Source organism: Labeo rohita, chromosome 14 (assembly GCF_022985175.1).
Source record: "Labeo rohita strain BAU-BD-2019 chromosome 14, IGBB_LRoh.1.0, whole genome shotgun sequence".
NCBI lineage: Eukaryota > Metazoa > Chordata > Actinopteri > Cypriniformes > Cyprinidae > Labeo > Labeo rohita.
Genome location: NC_066882.1, coordinates 30762033 through 30783492, shown reverse-complemented (window position 1 = coordinate 30783492; position 21460 = coordinate 30762033). Strand labels below are relative to the sequence as shown.

Sequence of the window (21460 nt, the reverse complement as noted above, 5' to 3'; positions counted from 1 at the left end):
AAGAAAATGCACAGGTCTGTGAGCAATCTACTGCATTAGCATAGTAGTAGTAATGGTAACGTTACTGAATACGGTGAGCTACTACTACTGAGAGTCAATTATAGCAGTAATCAGAATGGTTGAAAGAGCACAATTTGGTTAAGAATTTCACGAATATGAAGGTAAGAGACGCTCAGAGCAAAGAAAGTGTTAAATATTCAAGGTGGCATGGAGGGTTACGCTGTTTCAAACTGAAGTGTGCGGGATGGGGACATTGTCATTGAGAAGAAAAGTAACAACAACAAACATCATGCAATTAACATTCGTCACAAGTGACAGCGCAGCTTTTACAAGCTAAATTGAAAAACCGTTGAACTGTTAAATTAAAAGTGACAACACGACAGTCAGGAAGGACAGCCACACGAGACAGCGAGAGAAAGATCGAAGGACAAAAAAGACAGCAGAGAGACGGGAAGGGACGCGGACGCACACGCACACACACACACAGATGTGAAATGATTGCTTAAATTAGCCACTGATAATCTGGAAATGATAAAAATCTGGTTGAAAAACTGGAAAAGAAGACAAACATTTAAAGAAGAGAGAACTGATCAGAAGCATCATTGTGAATCAAATAACATTCATAATGCATTATACCGTTACCTCTTTGTCATAATACGGGGATTGGGGGAGGGAGGTGGGGAGGTGGGGAGGTGGGGAGGTGGGGAGGGGAGGAGGGAGGAAATGACAACACAGGACATCAGGGTAGGTGGAATACTATAACAACATGGAGAATATTGTTATATTATTCCACCCACCTTAATGCTGAGCCTTTGGGGGTCGCCACACCATAGCCCTTAGAGTCCAGATTGCCGCCCACTTTCATGGTGTCGCAGGGCTTCCTCTGCTCTATGTATTCGTTCATGGTGGATTCGAGAAGAAAGGCGAATTTGCCCTTCGACTTTCGTACCCGTGCCACCCCGTCGGGCGTGGTCTTGGCGAAGACGGAGGGCTCGGCCGATTTCATGTACGACCACATTTTTTCGTACACTGCTATTTTCGAACGCTGTGCAAAGGAGACAAGAAAAACAGACAAACGACCGTATGTCATTATCCATGAAGTGCACAAAGATTGCATTTACACATCTTACGTAACTTAACATCAAAATGATACAGAATTACAGACATCATGATTGCAAGGTATGTGATACTAGCAAATTAGTTCTACCACTGTTCAATGCTTTGATCACCAGGGGTGGGAAAAGTTACTTTTAAAAATAATGCATTACAAAAAAAGTAACTAATTGTGTTTCTCAGTTACTTTTTATGGAAAGTAATGCATTACGTTACTTTTGCATTCGTTTTTGTTACTTGGGCTGGGCTTGATTATTATTTTTTTTTAATAACGAAAAAACCCAAAGTTAAATTTTTTGGAAAAGGAAGTGCATCTCCCTCTGCATTTACCCCCAATTTCTCCACAATTTCTTCACAATTTCTCCACAAATTCAGTGAAAAAATGGGAAAACAAAGAAACCGGCATTATTTATTCTAAAAAGTAAACTTGTAAATTTAAAGTGCCCCTATTATGGATTTTTTTTATTATTATTATTTTTCATACAGTGTGTAACACAGCTCTAAGTGAATAAAAACATACTGAAAAGTTGCAAATCCAACAGTGCTCCTTGTATAAAGTTATTGTCTTTCTTAAAACTAATGTTAAGCTGTTTCAAGTTGACGTCAGCATAAAACATTAGCATATTGCCTGCCCACTTGTTGCACGCGCAGACCCGGGAAAACTGTAACCCCCCATCCCATATCGTTTCGCTAGATAAGACCCTTAATTCCTTAATGGCTGGGATAGTTTAGAGCCCTTTGAAGCTGCACTGAAACTGTATTTTAAACCTTCAATCCATTAAGTACAACAAAAAGTCCACTATATAGAGAAAAATGTTTTCCTGAAAAACATAATTTCTTTGCGACTGAAGAAAGAGAGACATGAATATCTTGGGTGACATGGTGGTGAGTAAATTATCAGGATATTTTTATTCTGAAAGTGGAGTAATCCTTTAAAAATTGTTGCTTTCATGTACTCTGTAGCATGCAAAATACATATTTAGTTGTGTGTTGTGTTGCTCTGTGCAGCTTGTAGGTCTCTGCCTAACCGGCTAACAGCAATATCTGTTCGCTCGCGATTGTCTAGAAATGTTTTGATGTATAGTGGATGTTTGTCGTTGTTATTACTTGGAGTTTTGATAAAGAATAGAGCAGTACGTTGGTGTACAAACTGCAGTGCTTCATTAGTACGTTTCTGCAATGGGCTAATGCATATACCACGGCTATTTAGGTGTTTAATGTAATGGTGATTGCCGTTCCGTTTTCGACGTGCTGCACGCAGTAGGCCAATCACAACAGACTGGGTCATCAGACCAATCACCGCAGATTAGCGATTAGAGGTGTTTGGAAAATGTATCGTTGAGCGAACTGTTTGGGAGTCATTGAGCAAATAAGGTAAAAATAAACGCATTATTGTAAGACAATGAAAGTGTTTTTGGACCATGCATGCATGTTGCAGGGGACTTGCAAAATCAAAATATGAACGTTTCATAATCCACAATAGGGGCACTTCAAAAGTAATTTCTTTGTATTTGATTATGTAACTTGCATTGCAATGTGTTTCCCCCAACACTGTTGATCAAATTCAGCTTTTTCTGTCTGTCAACAACAGGAAGATGTTGCATAGGTCTATAAACTGTGACCCAGTGTATGTGTTTGTCATTAGCTTGTTTGTTAGCTCTGCTAGCCTATAACAAATTCAGTTTCCAATTGCGTGACAATAAAGCAAACCAAAATATTTTGCATTCACAATGCATACCATCCACCCTTCCTGAATGCATTAGTAACATCTGATTCAAACCAGAATACTGTATTTCCAGTCTCTGGTGTTTTAGTCAAATTAGCATATTTTCCTAGCAGTTAATGTAGTGTTAAATTGATGAATTTGAAATTGATAATTGCTTAAAAATGGCTGGTGTCGCAATGACCGTCTTTTGCCATTGCCTTACCTGTCAAAGTTTAATGAGTGGGTATATGACTATAGTTTACTACTGTAATAACAGGTGGTTGTTAGTATCGTACATGTAGATTCAAATCGTGGTGAAGTTCAGAGAACTTTTTGTCCATAAAATAAGAACACATATACCTTCTTTGGGAAATATTTTAACATACACACTTTAAGCCAAGCGGTGCGCAAGGCACCAGACCTTCTTTTTGGGTTTGCTGGTGCACAAAAGAAGTAATTTACAGTAATTCCTTCTGTTAATTGTTGTTGTTGTGGCAGCCAGTAGTAAAAATAAATAAAAATGAAGAAAGTTAAAACTGACCAAGTGTCTCCCTGAGGCTGACAGAAACATATGTTTGATTTGTATTTCATTTATATTGACTGTAACACTCTCTGCCAGACATCACTGATGATGCTCGCTTACTAGTTCACTCTTTTTATGAAACAAACTCTCAGTTTTATTTAAATAAGTAGTTTTAGGTTAGAGCCAAACACCTTGTGGGGAGCACTTCGGTATACAATAGAGCTGCCGATCCCTTCTTTTCATCCTCCGCTTTCCTGTCTGATCTCTGTGCTGTCTTATTCAGTGAAGACATAAATGCTCCGAAATGTAACTTAAAAAAAGTAATTTATTAGCAATTATACAAAGGTGTCTGTTTTTCAAGTTGTAGAGTTTCAAAGATGCCAAATAATCAGTGCTGAACTGAAGGTGCAAGAACTGCAGAATTATTTAATGCATCAAGGGGAACATAAATAATGACAGCATATGCCAACATAGACAACCGCATCAGCAAAAAAGTCACAGCGGTTTCCTTCCAGAACACTAAGAGGAACAGATGGACACTTTATAGGATTGTTGCTAAACGACACAATAATAGAGTCTTAAAAATCACCAAAGAACCAAAGAAGTTTATGGCAGGACTGTTATGCAGGAAGCACTTGTGTTCAGTGCCAAGACATGAGGAAACACACATCTGGCAAATGGGGAATTAAACCTGGCAGCTGAAAGAAAATTGTCCAGTGGCATTTTTTTTTACATCTGGGTTTATGTTTGAATAAAGTCAAAGGATGCTTTCAGCCCACTGTATCTGTCGGTAACTGTCAAATGTGTAACATTATGGGCTGTTTTATCATGGGAGTCATTATATCCAATGATTGTTGTGTGTGATCATATACCAGCTGAAGAATATGAGGCTGTTTTTACTGCTGCACTATATATTGCATGCCTATTCCCTCATGATATTCCCATATTCCCCAAAACACATATCTAGACTATATAATAAAGACTAAGATGGCCTTCTCCATCATTAGGTATAATCACTGAACTCTTATGGGATGTTCTGGAGCTAATGTAAAAACCTTTTTTCCTGGGAAAAAAAACATATATCATATATTAACTTGTGTAACAGGGCTGTATGGCTGATGAATGCAACACTACAATTTGTAGAAAAGGGTAGAAAGGATCTAAATTATGGCCAATCTTATCTCGGATGTTCAAATCTACAGACATTTTAGCCATCTCTCATGCCGTTTATTTCTTATAACATATCCCTCTATCATTTTGCTAATAATGGGACACTAATTTGTAAGCAAGTGTCTTCAGTTATTTGTATTTGTTCTGTACAAAACAGATTCTTTTGGTGGAAGATTTAAAGAATGCAAAAGAAACATGTCAAATTCAACAAGGTCACAGCCATGAACGTCAATGACATTAAAATATATCTATATATCTAAATATATAATGTCATTACAAGTGCTGTTAACTGTGAATCAATATGACAACTAAATGCAAAGCCCACAGCGTCCACATGACTGTTTCTATTAATAATGGATACATCACTATCCGTAATTAAAATGCTATCAAGTGAAACTGCATGAATAGTGGTTTTACTGCATCAAGGTCGATATACAAGTCCATTAACATCAACATACCTAGAAAAGTGTTATATACGGTGCTACTGACAGAGAAAAGCTGACAGCTCAATATTTAGATCCAGATCCTATCAATAATAACACTATTAAAACAATAAATATGGCTTGAGTAGGATATCAGTATTGGTCATTTATGAAACATTTACGAAGACTATTCTTCACTCAAGTTCAAAGTCAAGTCAAAGATGTTAAAAAGATGATTTTCTGAAGAGCGTTTTCACAAAAATATTGCTGCATCCCAACTGGCATATCCTTATCGTATTCAAGATGATAATTAGTGCCCTTTAAGTCTTAGTAAACTGAAAATAGTGTGCCAAAGGTGCCGGGATATGTCCCAAAACTGTCTTTCTACTCAGAAGTATATACTGTCCCATGGCTGTTACCTTATCTTTAAGTTAAATATAGTACCTTATCTTTTTTTTTTCTTTTGGTCATGGTAATACCATGTGTTTTCTGACATTTCCCAGAGTAGGACCACTGTATTCCCTCATGTCCCTTGAGTACACTTCAGCATACTTTTTAAAAGAGAACTTTTGAAAAAAAGTACTGAATTGAATTTAAAGTTTTCAAACACTTAATTGCATGTATATATTAAACGAAATTAACTGAGGAGCACTTTTATGAACCACTTAAGTAGGACTTAAGTACATCTTTATATGTAATTAGGAGCCAAGCACCGGTGTGAAGGCAGCTATTGTATCTGTTGCCGTTCTTCTTCTTCTTCTTCTTTTTCTTCTTCTTCTTCTTCCGCTCTTCAGTCTATGGCAGCCCATAGAACCACTTGCAGGAAAGTTGTGAAATCTGGCACACGGATAGAGGACAGTTCCAACATTAACCACAGCAAATTTGAGTCTCAAACTCTCTAGTGCCACCACTTCCAAATGTTCACTCATGTTTATGCTAATAATTTTTAAACCGTAAGGAACAGAAGGAAAATTCTTTTTTTCTTATAACTTCTGAATGATTTGGCCAAAAATCACAAAAATTCTCGAAAAAAAAAGTCAAACCATACGAATTATCCCATGTCAGCCATTTTGGGCGTCAGCCATTTTTAATTTTGTCAAAAAATGCTATATTTTACGAACGTATGTGTCTTCGGCACCATGCCCTGATAGTACTCAAAAAGTTTGGAGGCAGTGCCACTTTGTGGTCAAAAGTTATAAAGAACTTTCTAAAAATGCTAATAATTTTGTTTAAATTAGCCTACTGTAATGAAACTGGTCTTACCTTGGGTCGTGCTGAGAATTTTGATGCCAATTATGCTAAAATTGGCCGAACTTCCTGTCCGCCATTTTGATTCATGTTAAAAACCTACTTTTTTTGAACTCGCCCTAGACCGTTGGTCCAATTTTTACCAAATTTGACTCAGATCATCTTCAGACCATGCTGGTAATAAGTTATGGATTTTGTGTCGATAGACGCAACAGTTTTTGTTTAACGCATTAACAAATTTGCTGGAAAGATGCCAAACTGCATCTGAGGCTGTATCTCTGCAAAGCTTTGACACATTGACACTAAATTTTATAGGTGCCATTGTCACCTCACACTGACCACACCGCATCAATTTAGTAACAGCGCCACCTATTGGTTGAGAGTAACAAACCATTCATTAACCATTAATTATGAAATTTCCAAAAATGCTAATAACTTTTGACTGCATTAGCCTATTGTAATGAAACTGGTCATGGTCCTTGGGTCATGCCGACAACATAGATACTAATTATGCCATAGTTGGCCGAAATTCTTGTTCGCCATTTTGATTTATGTTGAAAACCTACTAGAACGTTGGACCGATTTTCACCAAAATTGATTCAGATAATCTTGAGACTGTGTTGACAAAAAGTTATGGATTTTGTGCATCTATGATAGATGAAACATTTTTGTGCAGCGCCACTACAAATTTAATGCATGATGTCAAAATGACTCTGAGGCTGTATCCCTGGAAAGCTTTGACATAATGACACCAAACTTCGTGTGTGCCACATCGATTTGATAACAGCACCACCTATTGGTCAAAAGTCATAACTCATTAAATCACATTACTAGTGTTTTTTTTTGTTTCACCCGTTCTGACTAAAGTCATCTTAAAATGGCTTCAATTACTCATTGCTTCAGTTGCATTAATGCTTGCTGCCTTGCTTGCCTAGTGCTTGGCCCCGTAATTGCTGCTTGCAGCTATATTTTCATAATTACTTCTGTTGTCTTAGTTGAAGTGCACTGCCAATTGTACTGTTTAATGATAGAAATAATATATTTTTCAATATATTTACTTAAAATGTAATACTGAATAACACACTACAGTTTACAACAATTTAAAATCAAATACTTTACATGTGCTTTAGTATGTAAGTCAACACATCAGCCATGAAAAGTGATCAAAGTCATGAAAGTGTGCTCTCTTTAAGTACACTAATTTCACAAATATATATATTTGAAGTACAAGTGTGCATTCAATATGATTAAGAGCACTTTTTTCACAAGGAGAACCTAGAAGGAGCATATTCATTCCAAGGCTAATAAATATAGTGATTATTCAGTGATCTCCATGGTTCACTATACATCAAAGTACCCACAGATTAGCAGTTTTGTACCATGATAAAATGCTTAACAGGATACAAGCTTACATGACGTTATGCAGTCAAACCCAAACTCTACTACCTCAACTTCAACAGGAAGCGTTTAAACCTTCCTTTGAGGCGAGACAGTCCTACAATACCAATTTGGGTCAAAAGAGAGTTGTTGCTCTGAAACTGTCTTCATTCTACTTCAATATGTCACTTCAACTACTGAAGATGTGTGAATAACAACTGAGATAGAGGAGCAGAGACAGGGCGACTGCTTCTGACCGACTGCGAGAGTGACGTGAAGTCGAGAGCTCAAGCGTTCTCTCCTCCCTTCAGTTTTGTCAAGCATTACCGGAGCCTACGTTGTGCCGAGCTAGGGGTCATATCATTCAGCCTGCAAAATGAAAGTGTCACCGCACCGCAGACGCGCAGCCTGGCATATAAACTTCAAATTAGAGTCACTACGAATGGAAAAGAAAGTGTTTACCACTGCTCTTGCTCTACGGGGCCATGAGAGGTTGAGGAGCAATGCTTTTGAAGACTGTTAGCTCACGTTCGGAAAGACAGGTAGTTTTTAGAGAGCGGAATTAAACAGCTCTCAGCGTGACGACACAAGCTGCTGCGCTGTCTCTGTCGTACGGGGGACAAATCTGCTGCTAAAGTCTGTTGTCACACATGCCACTGATGTGAGAAAATGCTCAACAGTTTGAGGATCTTTTTACATTTGAGGATCCCTGCAGCATCTCTGCTTAAAATCCACAAACCCCTTTCGGTTCCTAAATTTGGCTATACTGTAATTGTATGCTTCTTTAGATCAGTGGTTCCCAAACTCATTCCTGAAGTCAAGCCCCTCAGCACTGCACACTTTGCATGTCTCCTTACACACACCTGATTTTGGTCATCAGCTCATTAGTGGAGACTCCTGTCCCGGACACAAATGTCCTGTGAGACAGAGGAAACGGGCACAATATGCAGTGTTGTCGAGGTTGGGAACCACTGCTTTAAAGATCAAAAGAGTTTCTCACTAAAAAGGCATCATCATTTTATTCTTTCAAAAATAAATAAAGTCTCCAGCATCTCTGCAACCCTACATAGGACAAGTGGTTTGGAGAACGGATGGATGGTTGGATGGAGCAGTCTTTGTCTTCAATTCGAAAAATGTCCGTGTGCAGATGATAATTTGGGATCAGACAATAAACATTTAATCCTCTTTTAAACTTTTATTTTTTGTTGTTCGGTCACCCAAGTAAATTTCATCTAGCGGAGACGTTTGGTATTGCGCCCAAATAAAATCTTACTGGCAGCTGATTTTTTTGAGGTATCAACCTCACATTTGGAACACAACTTGTTTAGATATATGACTTTAATTTTCATACAGTTTTACACTAAAACACATTTGTGACCCTGGACCACAAAATCAGTCTTAAGTAGTACAGTTATGTTTGTAGCAATAGCCAGCAATACATTGTATGGGTCAAAATGATTGACTTTGCTTTTATGCCAAAAATCATTACATATTAAGTAAAGATCATGTTCTATTAAGATATTTTGTAAATTTCCTACTGTAAATAGGTCAAAACTTTGTTTTTGATTAGTATTAGTCAATTTTTGATTAGTATTAAGCATGGTTAAGAATTTCATTTGGACAGCTTTAAAGGCAATTTTCTTAATATTTCGTTTTTTTTGCACCCTCAGATTACAGATTTTCAAATAGCTGTATCTCGGCCGAATATTGTTCTATCCTAACAAACCATATGTTAATGGAAAGCTTATTTATTAAACTGTCAGATGGTGCATAAACCTCAACTAAAAAAAAAATAAATAAAGAAAAAAAATACCCTTATGACTAGCTTTGTGGTATCTGGTCACATTTGGAAAACATTTCATATTAAAATGTCACTTTTTTTTCTTTATTTATTTCAGCAATATTTTGCCAAGTGTCTTCTTAAAAAAAGTAGAAAATGTTATTTTCAGGTTTATGCTCAAAAAGTAATTAACAGGATTGTAACTATTTCATAAATATAATTTAATACAATAAAATCTCTTCAAAACACAAAATATTAAATAACAAACACTCCTGACCTAAAATATTATATCTTCATTTTGTTGAAATAATAAAAAAAAAACAATTTTTGAAATGTAAGCAGTATAAGAGGGTAAATAAATGAGGCATGCCTGCATGCCTGAAAAGTTTAAACAGAGTAATTTTGTCATTTTTGTGAATACATTTCCTACAATACTGATAAATACTAGTGACTTATTTACATTTTTGAGTGAATATATTGATAACTGGTTCCTTCAAATCAATTTATTACACAATTTAGATAAAAAAAATATCTATTATTATAAAAACATATGCTGTTAAATTACTCACCCTCAGGCCATCCAAGATATAGGTGACTTGTTTTTTCATTAGTAGAACAGAAAATAATATTTTACTAAATTTGATTCTTTTCTACAAACTGGTTGTTTTGCACAGCTCATTTCAATGAATTAAAAAAAAAAAAAAAAAAGTCATTAACTGTTTCAGACGATTCACTCTGATTTGGTGAACTGATTCAACTAGTTCACCAAAACGAATTGGTTCAAAAAAATGATTGCTGTAAATGAATGCTGTAAATACTTTTCATTCTGGGATTTTCTGAAGGTATGCATTTATTATCAGGAGCACAACACAAATTGTTTGCATACAGTTTAACTATAGCCAAGAAATTAATACTGATGTTCTGGAATAAAAAGGAGGCTCCTACATATAAGCTATGGCTTGGAGTGATGATTTCTACTTTACATTTGAAACAAATTAGGTACTGTTTGAAGGGCAAATTGAGCAGTTTGACAAAATCTGGCACCCTTTCTCTGTTACCTTGATGGAAACCCTACGGACTAATGCATCATTTTTTTTCATCATACTTTAAAACTAACGTAAACATGTCTTGTAAGGGATGGTTTGTGAATTTTTGTTTTGTTTTGTTTTGCTCTGTTTTGTTTTTCTTTATCTTTCTTTTCTAATTTTGATTGAATTTTTTGTATATGCAATAGAAACGAAGTATGTGAGATTGCAAATCCATCTTCAAAATCTTGGTCTTTCAATAAAACAAACAAAAAAAAATAATAAAATATATATAAATAAATAATAATAATAATGCTGTAAATAATGTTGTTTCTTGCACAGACCTTCATAAAACCTCAATATATTGTTTTTTTTTGTTGTTGTTCTTTGTTTTAATTCTTAAAAAAATTCCTTTTTGTTAATCACCAATGACCAGTTTCAGCAGAAAATCTGTTTTTTTTTTTTTGAAGAAAGAAAGTCACCTACATCTTAGACGGCTTGAGGCTAATTAAATTAATGAATTTTCATTATAGGTTGAACTATCCCTTTAATCTAAGCAAGATATTTTGGACAACACATATTTTACCTCTTTAGCTATTACAGAAACTTGAAGCAAATAGATAATTAGAGCATTTTGGAGTTGGAAATCATAACAAACTGTCCTCCCCTGGCTCTAATACAACTCTTTGATCTGTGCATTAATCGATATACAGTAGCTGTATGTCCTGAGTAAACATATTCCACACATTGCAGGCTGCTTTCATCATACCCGTCTCTCAGCCTCTCCTCATATCTCTGTCCTCGCCACAGAGCTTATTATGGTGCTGTTCACATCCAGCTCATATCAGCCGCACCATCTCACTCTCCACTAAAGCTTTACTTCTGAATCATTCGCTTTCTAGACGGAACATATTTCTCCTCACTGCCCGGTGCTTTTCTGCAGTATACTGCTTGAGCTGTTACTCACCGGAAAGCTTTACTCAGTGTACAGCGCTTCCAAAAAGTATGTGTGAATGTCACTGCATTAGATAACGATCTATCAAAAAGCATCTGCCAGGAGTTATTTTATTCATTAGCTCACAACTGTCAGACGTATCAGTCTGTGTTTCCCTGGAGTTTTTGGCCGGAGGTCCGAAAAGTTCAATCCGTGAGGTGCTTTTAATTTCACGGCCAGGCTTATATAATGTATAAGGTTTAGTGCCCCTGTCCCATAATTCCTGAGCTGTGAAAGTGTTTTCATGCTTTGGGGAAACATGCTGGATGCAGCTTGCAGAGATATGCATGATATATAGGTTTGGATTAGAAATAATACATGTGCTGTGAGACTTCCTGAGCCTTTCCTGCACAATCAACATTCATTCAGCATTCAATTGTTGTAACACGTATAAAAGTTTAAAATACATGAAAGGAAACGCTGCATGACAACCAGTGCACTGGACTGGATACACCACACAGAAAGGTCAGGCTACAGACTGTTTTATTTTTTTAATGTGCCCAGCGGGCAGCTAGAGCGCTTTTAGACTTTCACCAACTCAGGCAAACACATGAACAAATCTGAACAAGCCAGCTCTGACCAGACTCAACCTGATAACAACACACACAAGAGTCAGATGAAGAAGTACAGGCAGAGGTGAAAATGAAAAATAGAAGCAGAGGCAGATGCAGAAACAGTGATGTGTTGACAAAAGTCCATCATACGCAATACTGCACATCCTAAAGGAAGCACTTGGATCTCAGGAGCACCTTTATTGTGCTACTGGGAATCTGCCCGCTGTCATTAAAAAAAAAAAAAAATAATGCTGTAAATAATGTTGTTTCTTGTTGTGTCTTGCACAGACCGATCGTTTCACTTCATAAGACCTCAATATATTGTCAGGAGTCATGGGTATTAATTTTGTGGGTTTTTTTGTTTGTTTTAATTCTCAAAAATGCATTTTATTAATCACCAATGACCAGTTTCAACTGAAAATCTGCTTTTTTTTTTCTTTTTTCTTTTGAAGAAAGAAAGTCACCTATATCTTGGACGGCTTGAGGTTGAGTAAATGAATGAATTTTCCCTTCACTGAACTATCCCTTTAATCTGAGAAAGATATTTTGGAAAACATTATACTGTAACACGCTTTTTGGGTTTTTGGTAACACCTTATTTTATGTATACAGTAATCATTTGCAAACTATTATTGTGTAATTCATAGTTTATAAATTGGGCACAATTCCTCATAAATTACTATTGTTTACTTGTAATTCAGAAATTTTCTGGCTCCTCCTTATTATTATTCAGTTTTCCCCTTCTATTCTAAGTGATGTACTTTAACAACATGATCTCATGGGTATTTGTATGTATTTTATGTATGTTTAATGTTAAGTGTGGTTTGACCACGTGCACATTTACTTACATTTGGACAGTCACGAAAACATACAATATTAATGTATCAACAGCATCTAAAACATAAATAATTTACGTATGAACAATGTATTGTGAATATTTTAGAAATACTACAGTTAAACTTTAATAGGTTTAAAGCACTTAATTCATGTTAATATAGTATTCTCTGTGACCTAATCTAAAGGCACAACTAGTTACTCCTAAAAACGATTAACAACTCTGTTACTAATAGTAGTAATAATAACAGTTAGGTATGGTTAAGAAGTTTGCCTTTACATATGAGCCAAATAAATGACAATAATGCACTGATTACAGGTAATCAATGAAGATCTCACTGTTTGTATATAGTCTATTAATGTATTTAAGGTAGGGGAGCGCGGAGCACATCCTAACACTGTTTGACTTTCTCAGTTTAATTACAGTGTATACGATTGTCGTTATTTACCTTAAAAGAATGGAAGTGAAATATGACAACATGCCCCGCAGGTGGGGTACACTGTAACATCTGAAGGGCACATTTTAACATGACCATATGGCAGCTTTAAATGTTATCTGATCTAATGAAGAAAATATACATGACAAACTAAAATATTTTGTCAATAAAATAAAACAAATAACTTTTTTAAATAGAATAATGGCATCTAATTTTGCATCTAATGATGGCATCTAATTTTGGAGGTTGACGATGAACACATTGCAAGCATGCTTGGGACGGCCCTGATCGCAACACACAGCTGTACAGTATAGTTCAAAAAATTAGATGAAACACATTCAGACATTCAGCATTTCACCACTCCCTCCACACAGAGCTTTAGTGTAGTAAAAGTAAATAGTGTAAATTAAATCACCAATGTCATATAATAGCATAGTTTAATAATAGCGGGGCACATTGTAACGCAGTATTAAAACAAATAATATAATAAATATTCAGTCATATCTTCTAAAGATTTTTGAATTTTGGCACGCTTTTTTTTCTCTATATAGTGTTGATATGACAACTAGTAAATACCGTAAATTCGGTATGTGTGGAAAAATTTAAACCACTTGTGTTACAACTAACCCCGTGTTGGTTTGTGCCCTGCACTCCCCTGTAGTTGACCCAAAAATGAAAGTTTTTTATTTCTATCAGCAGTAGTGCCATGGTACCAAAAATGTCTTGGCAGAACCATGGTACTTTTTTGTTAGCGCGCTCTTGGGAAATCAATGAGCTAAATGCCTAAATTAATAGCGTGTGAGAAAGAATCATCTCTTTGACACAGTTTGTTTAACAGATGAAACCAGAGTGGTACATTAGTAGTATTACATCTGCGTTACACAAGTGTAAAACTCCTGTAGTCAACAAAAGCTAAAGTTGTGTGCATATGAACGCCTGCAGTGTTTAATGCGGTGAACCGCAGGGATCGAGCGAGTGAGGGAGTCAACTGCTGTTCTTTATGTGAGAAACAGATGTGAGCACCTTGAGAAGATATTGATCAAGGATTACATGTTATCCACCATCACATAACACCGCCTGCACTCTTTCAATAAAACTGTTTGTGTTTCAGAGGAGAATAAATATACATCAATGTCAGACGGATCATCTCCATTGTCAGCAGGACAAACTGAATGACACGTCGCTGTTTGAGAATTTAACAAATTCGCCTTTGCTCTAAAACCTGTCAGTGAAGAATAGCATTTTAACAGCATCACCCAGCTGATTGCTTAGTGCAGGAATAACCTGAACCGACTCTCTCAATCATTACACATTCCTCAGGGCCAGAGGCACAGCGATAGTTTTAAATATTAAAAAAAGATTTCATGCACCATATCTTCTTTTTAATAAATGCAATATTTCATCTTTTCAAGCAGACAGCTCTCCGTTATATCTGACTGGACTATCCTTTTTCCATAAGACAGACCTCTATAAGCCTGTTAAAGAACAAAAATTGTACTGATTTTATTATTATTTTTTTAGGTCAAACTTTATTTTAAGGTCCAATTCTGACCATTAACTATGACTTTTCCCTCAATAAACTCATCATTTGCTGCTTATTAATAGTTAGTAAGGTAGTAGCAGAGGTTGCGCTCGACTTCAACATTGTCCATCATTTTGACGGACAGGGTCGTAAAAATTCCTTCATTTTAATTTTCTTATTTTTAATTAGAATAACACATTTAATTGCTTTTATTTTTGTTCACATTTTCGTTTTTAATCATGAACTTACAGGACAATAGCGCAGTGTTTAAAAACAACAAAATACGCTAGGGCTTGGTAAATAAATTTTAATAAATTCTCATTTTATGAACCAATATCGATTCTTAAATCACAGTCTATCTCTTGGTCTATGCTGTTTTCAGTTGATGGACAGTACATAGTGCGTCTTCCAATAAATAAATAGCAATAGGCTAAGCTTTGTGTCACTTTTGATATGAAACAAAGTCTCAGGTTTCAAATTCTGTCCATTTCATTCGGAAATTCAAGCAATAAATACCGTTTTGGCGCTCTTTAATATGCCGTGATAGTCGTTGTACCTTGTGTGTACTCGCCTGTGCATAATCATGCGCATAGGAAAACATTTGTGATAGTTTGGTTTTTGTTCTGTATCCCATGCTCTGCTGACAGACTGGAGCACACTCGCCACCAGCTGGACAGGGGTGGTAATTACAGCTACAATTTTTAATAGATTACCCTCAGTGTAATGTCAAAATGACAGACAGCCTTCAGATTTTTCCATCACTAATAAAAAATTTCCGTCAATGATGGAGAATTTTCAGTTATTGCAACCTCTGGGTAGTAGTAAAGTTGAGGTATTGGGTAGGATTAGAGATGTAGAATATGGTCATGCAGAATATGTACTTTATAAGTACTAATAAACAGACAATATGCTAGTAATATGCATGCTAATAAGCAACTAGTTAATAGTGAGAACTGGTAACTATACTACAGTGTTACAATTTTTTATTTGTAAAAAATTGTGGTAACACTTTATTTTAAGGACAAATTTTCACTATTATCTGACTATTTTGCTAATCAACAAATACATTTATGTATGGGGTCTAAAATATGGTCATGCAGAATAAGGCATTAATATGTGCTTTATAAGCAGTAATAAACAGCCAGTGTTAGTAATACGCACGCCAATAAGCAAATATCGCAATGTTGTACATGTAGTACATATAATAGTAATTCTAATTCCAAAAACAATTCATAATACTGTCTGAATGATGCACTGAATTGCATCAATAGATTTTACAGTCCTATGATTTATAACATATTTCAGTACGTTAGTTAATTTTGACAGTGTGTATTCCAAAACACAAAAAGCCATTATAGACTAACAACTTGGCAATATTTATGTGTAAATGTTGAGTAAACCAAGCAAATAAATTAAGTAAATATATGCATATTTGGGGAGGAAATAATAAACTTGGGGGTTGTGTCAAAGATGATGACATATGCCTCGCTCCAAATGTTGTGGATGATTTGAAACATCCAGCTGTTCTCCGCTGTATGGCTCTAATTAAACTGGAACGTGTTTCCTGAAAACAGATCTAAAATAGAGTTTGAATCTCCATTAATCAGGATTTTTTTCCCTGTCAAACCTCTGTGCTTTTAATTAAAAGTCCCCTGAAATAGCAGTTCACACATGTCACTGGAAATCTGAAAGCTGTAGAGTGTAACTAGGACACTCATTATATAGAATATCTGAGATACGCAAACCCCTCAGTTGTCGACTTGCAAACCTTTAATGACATCAAACGCATGCCGCCATGCAAACCTGCAGCTGACGGGCCAGTAAACGTACCTCCTAATAGATGTGTGTGTAGAGCGATCGGTTTTAAAGTATTCCAGAAACATGAGATAGCTAATTTCAGCCCTAATTGCCACGTCGGTCTTGATGTGCTCATGGATGTGTTGCTTACTTTATTTCAAATATCTTTCGAGTGCACTATTTGACCCTCTGGGCCACATTTCATTACGCACAATTTGCAGGCCCAGGTAAAGCAACTAATTACAATTTTTGAGCTGACCTCTGTGGCCATATGCAGGATTTGATTAGGCTACAGAGACGCTTGTCTGCTTTTGCCTCCCTTCACTTTGACAGCTCAGGCTAACTCGAGGTTGTATAAAGGCACCTACAGCAATCATCTCCATTGACTTAATGACTGCTCCATCAAAAAGGGCTGTATAGCACAGACCTGACTGACTGTATCAGCTAAAAGACAGAAATTTCCCTAACAAGTAGGTGTGTGAAAGGAACGGTTGCAGCTCTTGGCAGAGCTAATGTTTCTTTTTGTTTGTTCTCCAACAACAAGCTCCAAATGGCCTCCCTGCTGTAATGAATTTCCATGCTGATCCAGGCTTAACTGGTGAAGCTGGTCGGCTAAAGAAGTACTGCAAGCCATACTAGTAAAGACACTTCAAAATACTAGGGCAACAGCATCCAAAATGGAACATGCAATCTGAGTTAATCAGAAAACAAATTGCATGAACCATTTTTTTTCTGAGCATTTTACAGTTATCAAGGCAACCCAGGTGACATTTGTGCAAAATATTACGTTTCATGCACATTGCGCATTGTGACAGTTGTCATTGTTTAACTGAGGTAATTTCAGTGTTGATTCAGTTCAGTTCAATTCTTTTCAAAGGAAAATGTCTAGTATTACTAAAATTGCTTTCAATTTCATCCAAAACAAAAGAATGTAAATGTGACAGTGATTTATGACACTGGTTGCTGTATAAGTTTTGGAGATCAAATGTCCAGTGAATGGCACTAAAAGGTTAATTGGTCACACTTTATTTTAAGTTCCAGTTCTCGCTATTAACAAACCATTAACTACAACTTTTGCCTCAGTAAACTTCTAATTTCCTGCTTATTAATAGTTAATAAGGTAGTTGTTAAGTTCAGGTATTGGGTAGGATTAGAGGTGTAGAATTTGGTCATGCAGAATATGTGCTTTATAAGTACTAATAAACAGCCAATATGTTAATAATAGGCATGCTAATAAGCAAAAAGTTAACAGTGAGAAGCTGTCCCTATACTAAAGTGTTACCGGTTAACCACTTTTGAAAATAACGTAGCACCTACACTTAACCTGGCCTTAAATCTAACTGATAGTGTTAGCAAAAGTGAGAAAGAAGCACATTGGTAGAAAGTGTGCACAATGGTAAAATTATTTTGAGGTCATAACATAGTATTGTGCAAGGAAAACCGTGTAAAAACAAGTTTTTATCAATCTGCTCATGTAATCAGAAATTTCATGAAAAACTACAGTTTTACTGCCTCTAGAGTTCAGCTCATCTTCTCTATTGTTGGCCATCTCCTTTGCAACTACCATATAAACTTAAACTTAAATATTATACTAAGAAGTGTAAGTAATGAGCTTTTGAGAGCTCTTAAAAGAGTGATAATGACTTTTCCTGTCTGCTGCCATTGAGGGGGTCATGGCCAGCCGAGCAGCTGCAGTGTTGAGCTGTAGTATTGCTACAATCATGTTGCTTTTTAGTTGTAATTAATTTGGAAAGTACCACTGGCAAACAAAACATTTCTCTGGCAGTATTTCAACAATTAAGTTTGATGTAGATTTTTTTTTTTTTTTTTCTGTCAGCTGTTTAGAGTCAAAAACCGTGAATGAATCACTCACTTCCTTGCAATGAATAGAACCGGTTACGGAAAGTCCGAATAAGTTTGTGAATCAACATGAATCATTTGGACAGCTCACTCGTGCTGATTTGTCTGGAGTGGTGTCTCACAGCATAAAACAGTAACAGGATCCAAATGAGTGCTGGACCCACAATCAACTGACACAAAGTCTGCAAATCTATCCAGCCGTCTCTCAGTAAAGAAGAAAGTCATTAGTAAGTTCAACACCTGCGTGTTCAACTTGTTAATGACTCTTCAGTTGAACTCTTGAACTTGCGAATTATTTTCCAACTGAAAAAGTATCAAAACATTACAGATACATCAAAGCACATTAAGTCCCCATTAAATATATATATATATATAAGTAAGCTAGTATGCACCAAAACAATGACACAATTCACATTTAGAAGATATATGCATTCAAGATGTACAGTCTCTCAATGATTTTGATGAAATCATTTTGCGCTTTAGCTTCTCATCAGATTTTCTGTCCAATCAAATCCTGTCTAACAATCTGTATTGTTAAAAACACTATATGAATAAAGGTGAGTTGACTTGACTCTAAAGCTGCGACTGAATCAATCACTTGTTCACAATATGTTCTATGTTCTGTATGGTGAATGGCACATGAATGCACTATATAAGGGACAGGGAGTGATTTGGACAGTTTAAACATGCTTTCTATTGGGGTGAATCAAGTCTGGTTTCACAGAACTGTATCAACACATTGAATAATTATGCACTTCAGTGGGATTTTAAAGGGGTCCTATTATGCTATTTTACAAAGTCCTGATTTTGTTTTGGGGGTGTACAAGAACATGCTTTCAGGCTTGGTGGTTCGAAAAATGCATTATTTTTCACATAATTTACATTATTACGATTCTTTCTCCCAGCCTGGCACAAATGGCTCGATTAGTTCCGGGTTTAATGAAGGCCTTCCTTCCGAAAAACAAAACGTGTTGTGATTGGTTAGCTGTCCCACTGCGTTGCGACTGGCGAACTGCTTAGACGGTGTTACAGTACTGCCACGTCCCAGTGCACAATTGTTAGCGCAAGCTAGATTAAAGTGATTCTTACGTTGTAAATATGGATATTTTTCTTACAAAAACGCATCATTTTGCTTTATTGACCCCCCAGGAGCCATGTGAGGCACTTTTTTATTATGGATGGATGCACTTTATTGGACTTGTTTTGGACTGATGAAGAAAAAACACCCGTCTGTGGCATTCTAAAGCTTGGGATTGCCAAGATGTTAATATAACTCTGATTGCATTCGTCTGAAAGAAAAAAGTCACATGCACCTAGGATGCATGGAGGGTGAGTATATAATACGCTACAGTAGTGTTGGGTCCTATCGTCAGCCTGCGAGATCGCCAATACATAATTACCATGCTAATTTATTTAATTATTTACATACTTAGTTTCATTGCCCGAAACCAGCTCCAGCATAAAGCTAAAAGTAGCCTAACATTATCAAAGACCATCATCACCGATTAGCCTAGCCTATTCTAGTGCAAGTTTATGCATTTTAAAAAAACACTCATGTTATAAGTGAAGCTATCTACACTGTATGATGAATAAATCTCTTACGACACACTGCACACGTCTGCGGTGCGTTACGGTCTGACGCAGCCACTCTAGTCAATGCTTGTGTTTATACCAGAGTATGTGAGTGGAGTGGAGCGACAACAATTTCCCCTCCGCGCTCCGTGCATTTTATAACCGCTCCGCTCCGGGTTCACCTTTTCCCGCTCCCGCTCCACTCCTCGCTCACTGATACAAGAAACACTGCTCTGTCTAAATTATATCAGTATGTTTGAAATACCACAGTTCTGTTCATAATGTATATTAAAAGACAAAAGTAACAGAAATAAAACGAAAGTATAGTTTTAAAGTGGCTTATTGGAACACTAGTGCGCAAACTTTTTTTCCTCATGCCAAGCTAACATGGTTGTCAGTCAGCATTAAAAGGTATAATTGCTGCTTTTTGCAGTGCAAATGTTTGTGATTAAAATAATAATAATAATAACAATACGTTTCTTCAGTTATTTTACGTACAGATCACTGCATTTCTTATAGATTTCTTCTCACTTGAAATTGGATATACAGATGAAGTACCATAGTAAGTTTACATTTGTTTGAATGCATTATTAAATCACGCTTTCACTTGAAAATATTCAGCATCTTGAAAGAACAAACTAATTCATTGAAAACTATAATTTACTGCTTATGTTCATTGCCGTCATCCTAGTTTTCACATTCTTTCTGATTTGAGTGATCCATCTCCATCAAGCTAGCTAAACAGGCTATGTTTAACACGTGAATTCTTGCTATATATGCAGTTATATTATGGGTCATTGTCATGAATTGTACTCGTGATGGAGCGGTAGTGGAGCGTTCTTGGAGCGAGTAAAAACCACAACGCTCCGACTTTTAAAATTTCCGCTCCTCACTCCATTAAAAATCACACCGCTCCACTCCGCGCTCCGCTCCCACTCCACTCCGCTCACATACTTTGGTTTATACCCACTGCACTGCGGCTCGTTGAAGCGTCTCAAAAGCTGCTCTCTGTGCTAGATCGCTAAAGTTAGGCCAATCCCCCACCTCGTCCCTACCCCACCCCCTAACCATTCGAATTTCAGTAGGCGGGATTTATTTTAATGATATTCTAATGGGCCGTGTAGTGACATCATAACATGCAGAAAACCAACACTGTAGTCTAAAGGAGCTGTTCGTTGTAGTTCTTGGAAAGAGATTTTTTAAAAATGAAAAATCTCCTTTTGGAGTGGACTTTGAGATTTGTATCTTTGTAGATCTTTTTTTATGCACAAACATACAGACCATACACTCACTAAAATTAATAGGACCCCTTAAAGTACTACGAAGACATTTGTGAGGGCACTACTGTCATGTGAACACACAAACACATTTTGTTAAATATTTTGTACTATAAATTGTACTTGTGCTATGTGTCTTTAAATAATTGTCACTTGGTGACAATTGTCACATTTTTTATTGAACGCATTAAATGTGGCCTAAGTTCCAAATAGTTTTTTAAGCCACTGTACTGCAAAAACAAACACATAAA

General features: G+C 36.3%; 1 protein-coding gene across 6 annotated transcripts in view; it reads right to left on the bottom strand.

Moving 5' to 3' along the window:
- The window catches only part of gria3b (glutamate receptor, ionotropic, AMPA 3b), a 138380-nt gene that overhangs the window by 10322 nt on the left and 106598 nt on the right, over positions 1 to 21460 (bottom strand). For all 6 annotated transcript variants that reach the window (XR_007829065.1, XR_007829064.1, XR_007829063.1 and 3 more), the window contains exon 13: positions 798 to 1045. Coding sequence is in view for 3 of the 6 variants with exons in the window: in XM_051127675.1 (XP_050983632.1) it covers positions 798 to 1045 (248 nt within the window). In the remaining 3 variants the exon portion in view is untranslated. The remainder of the gene's footprint in view (positions 1 to 797; positions 1046 to 21460) is intronic.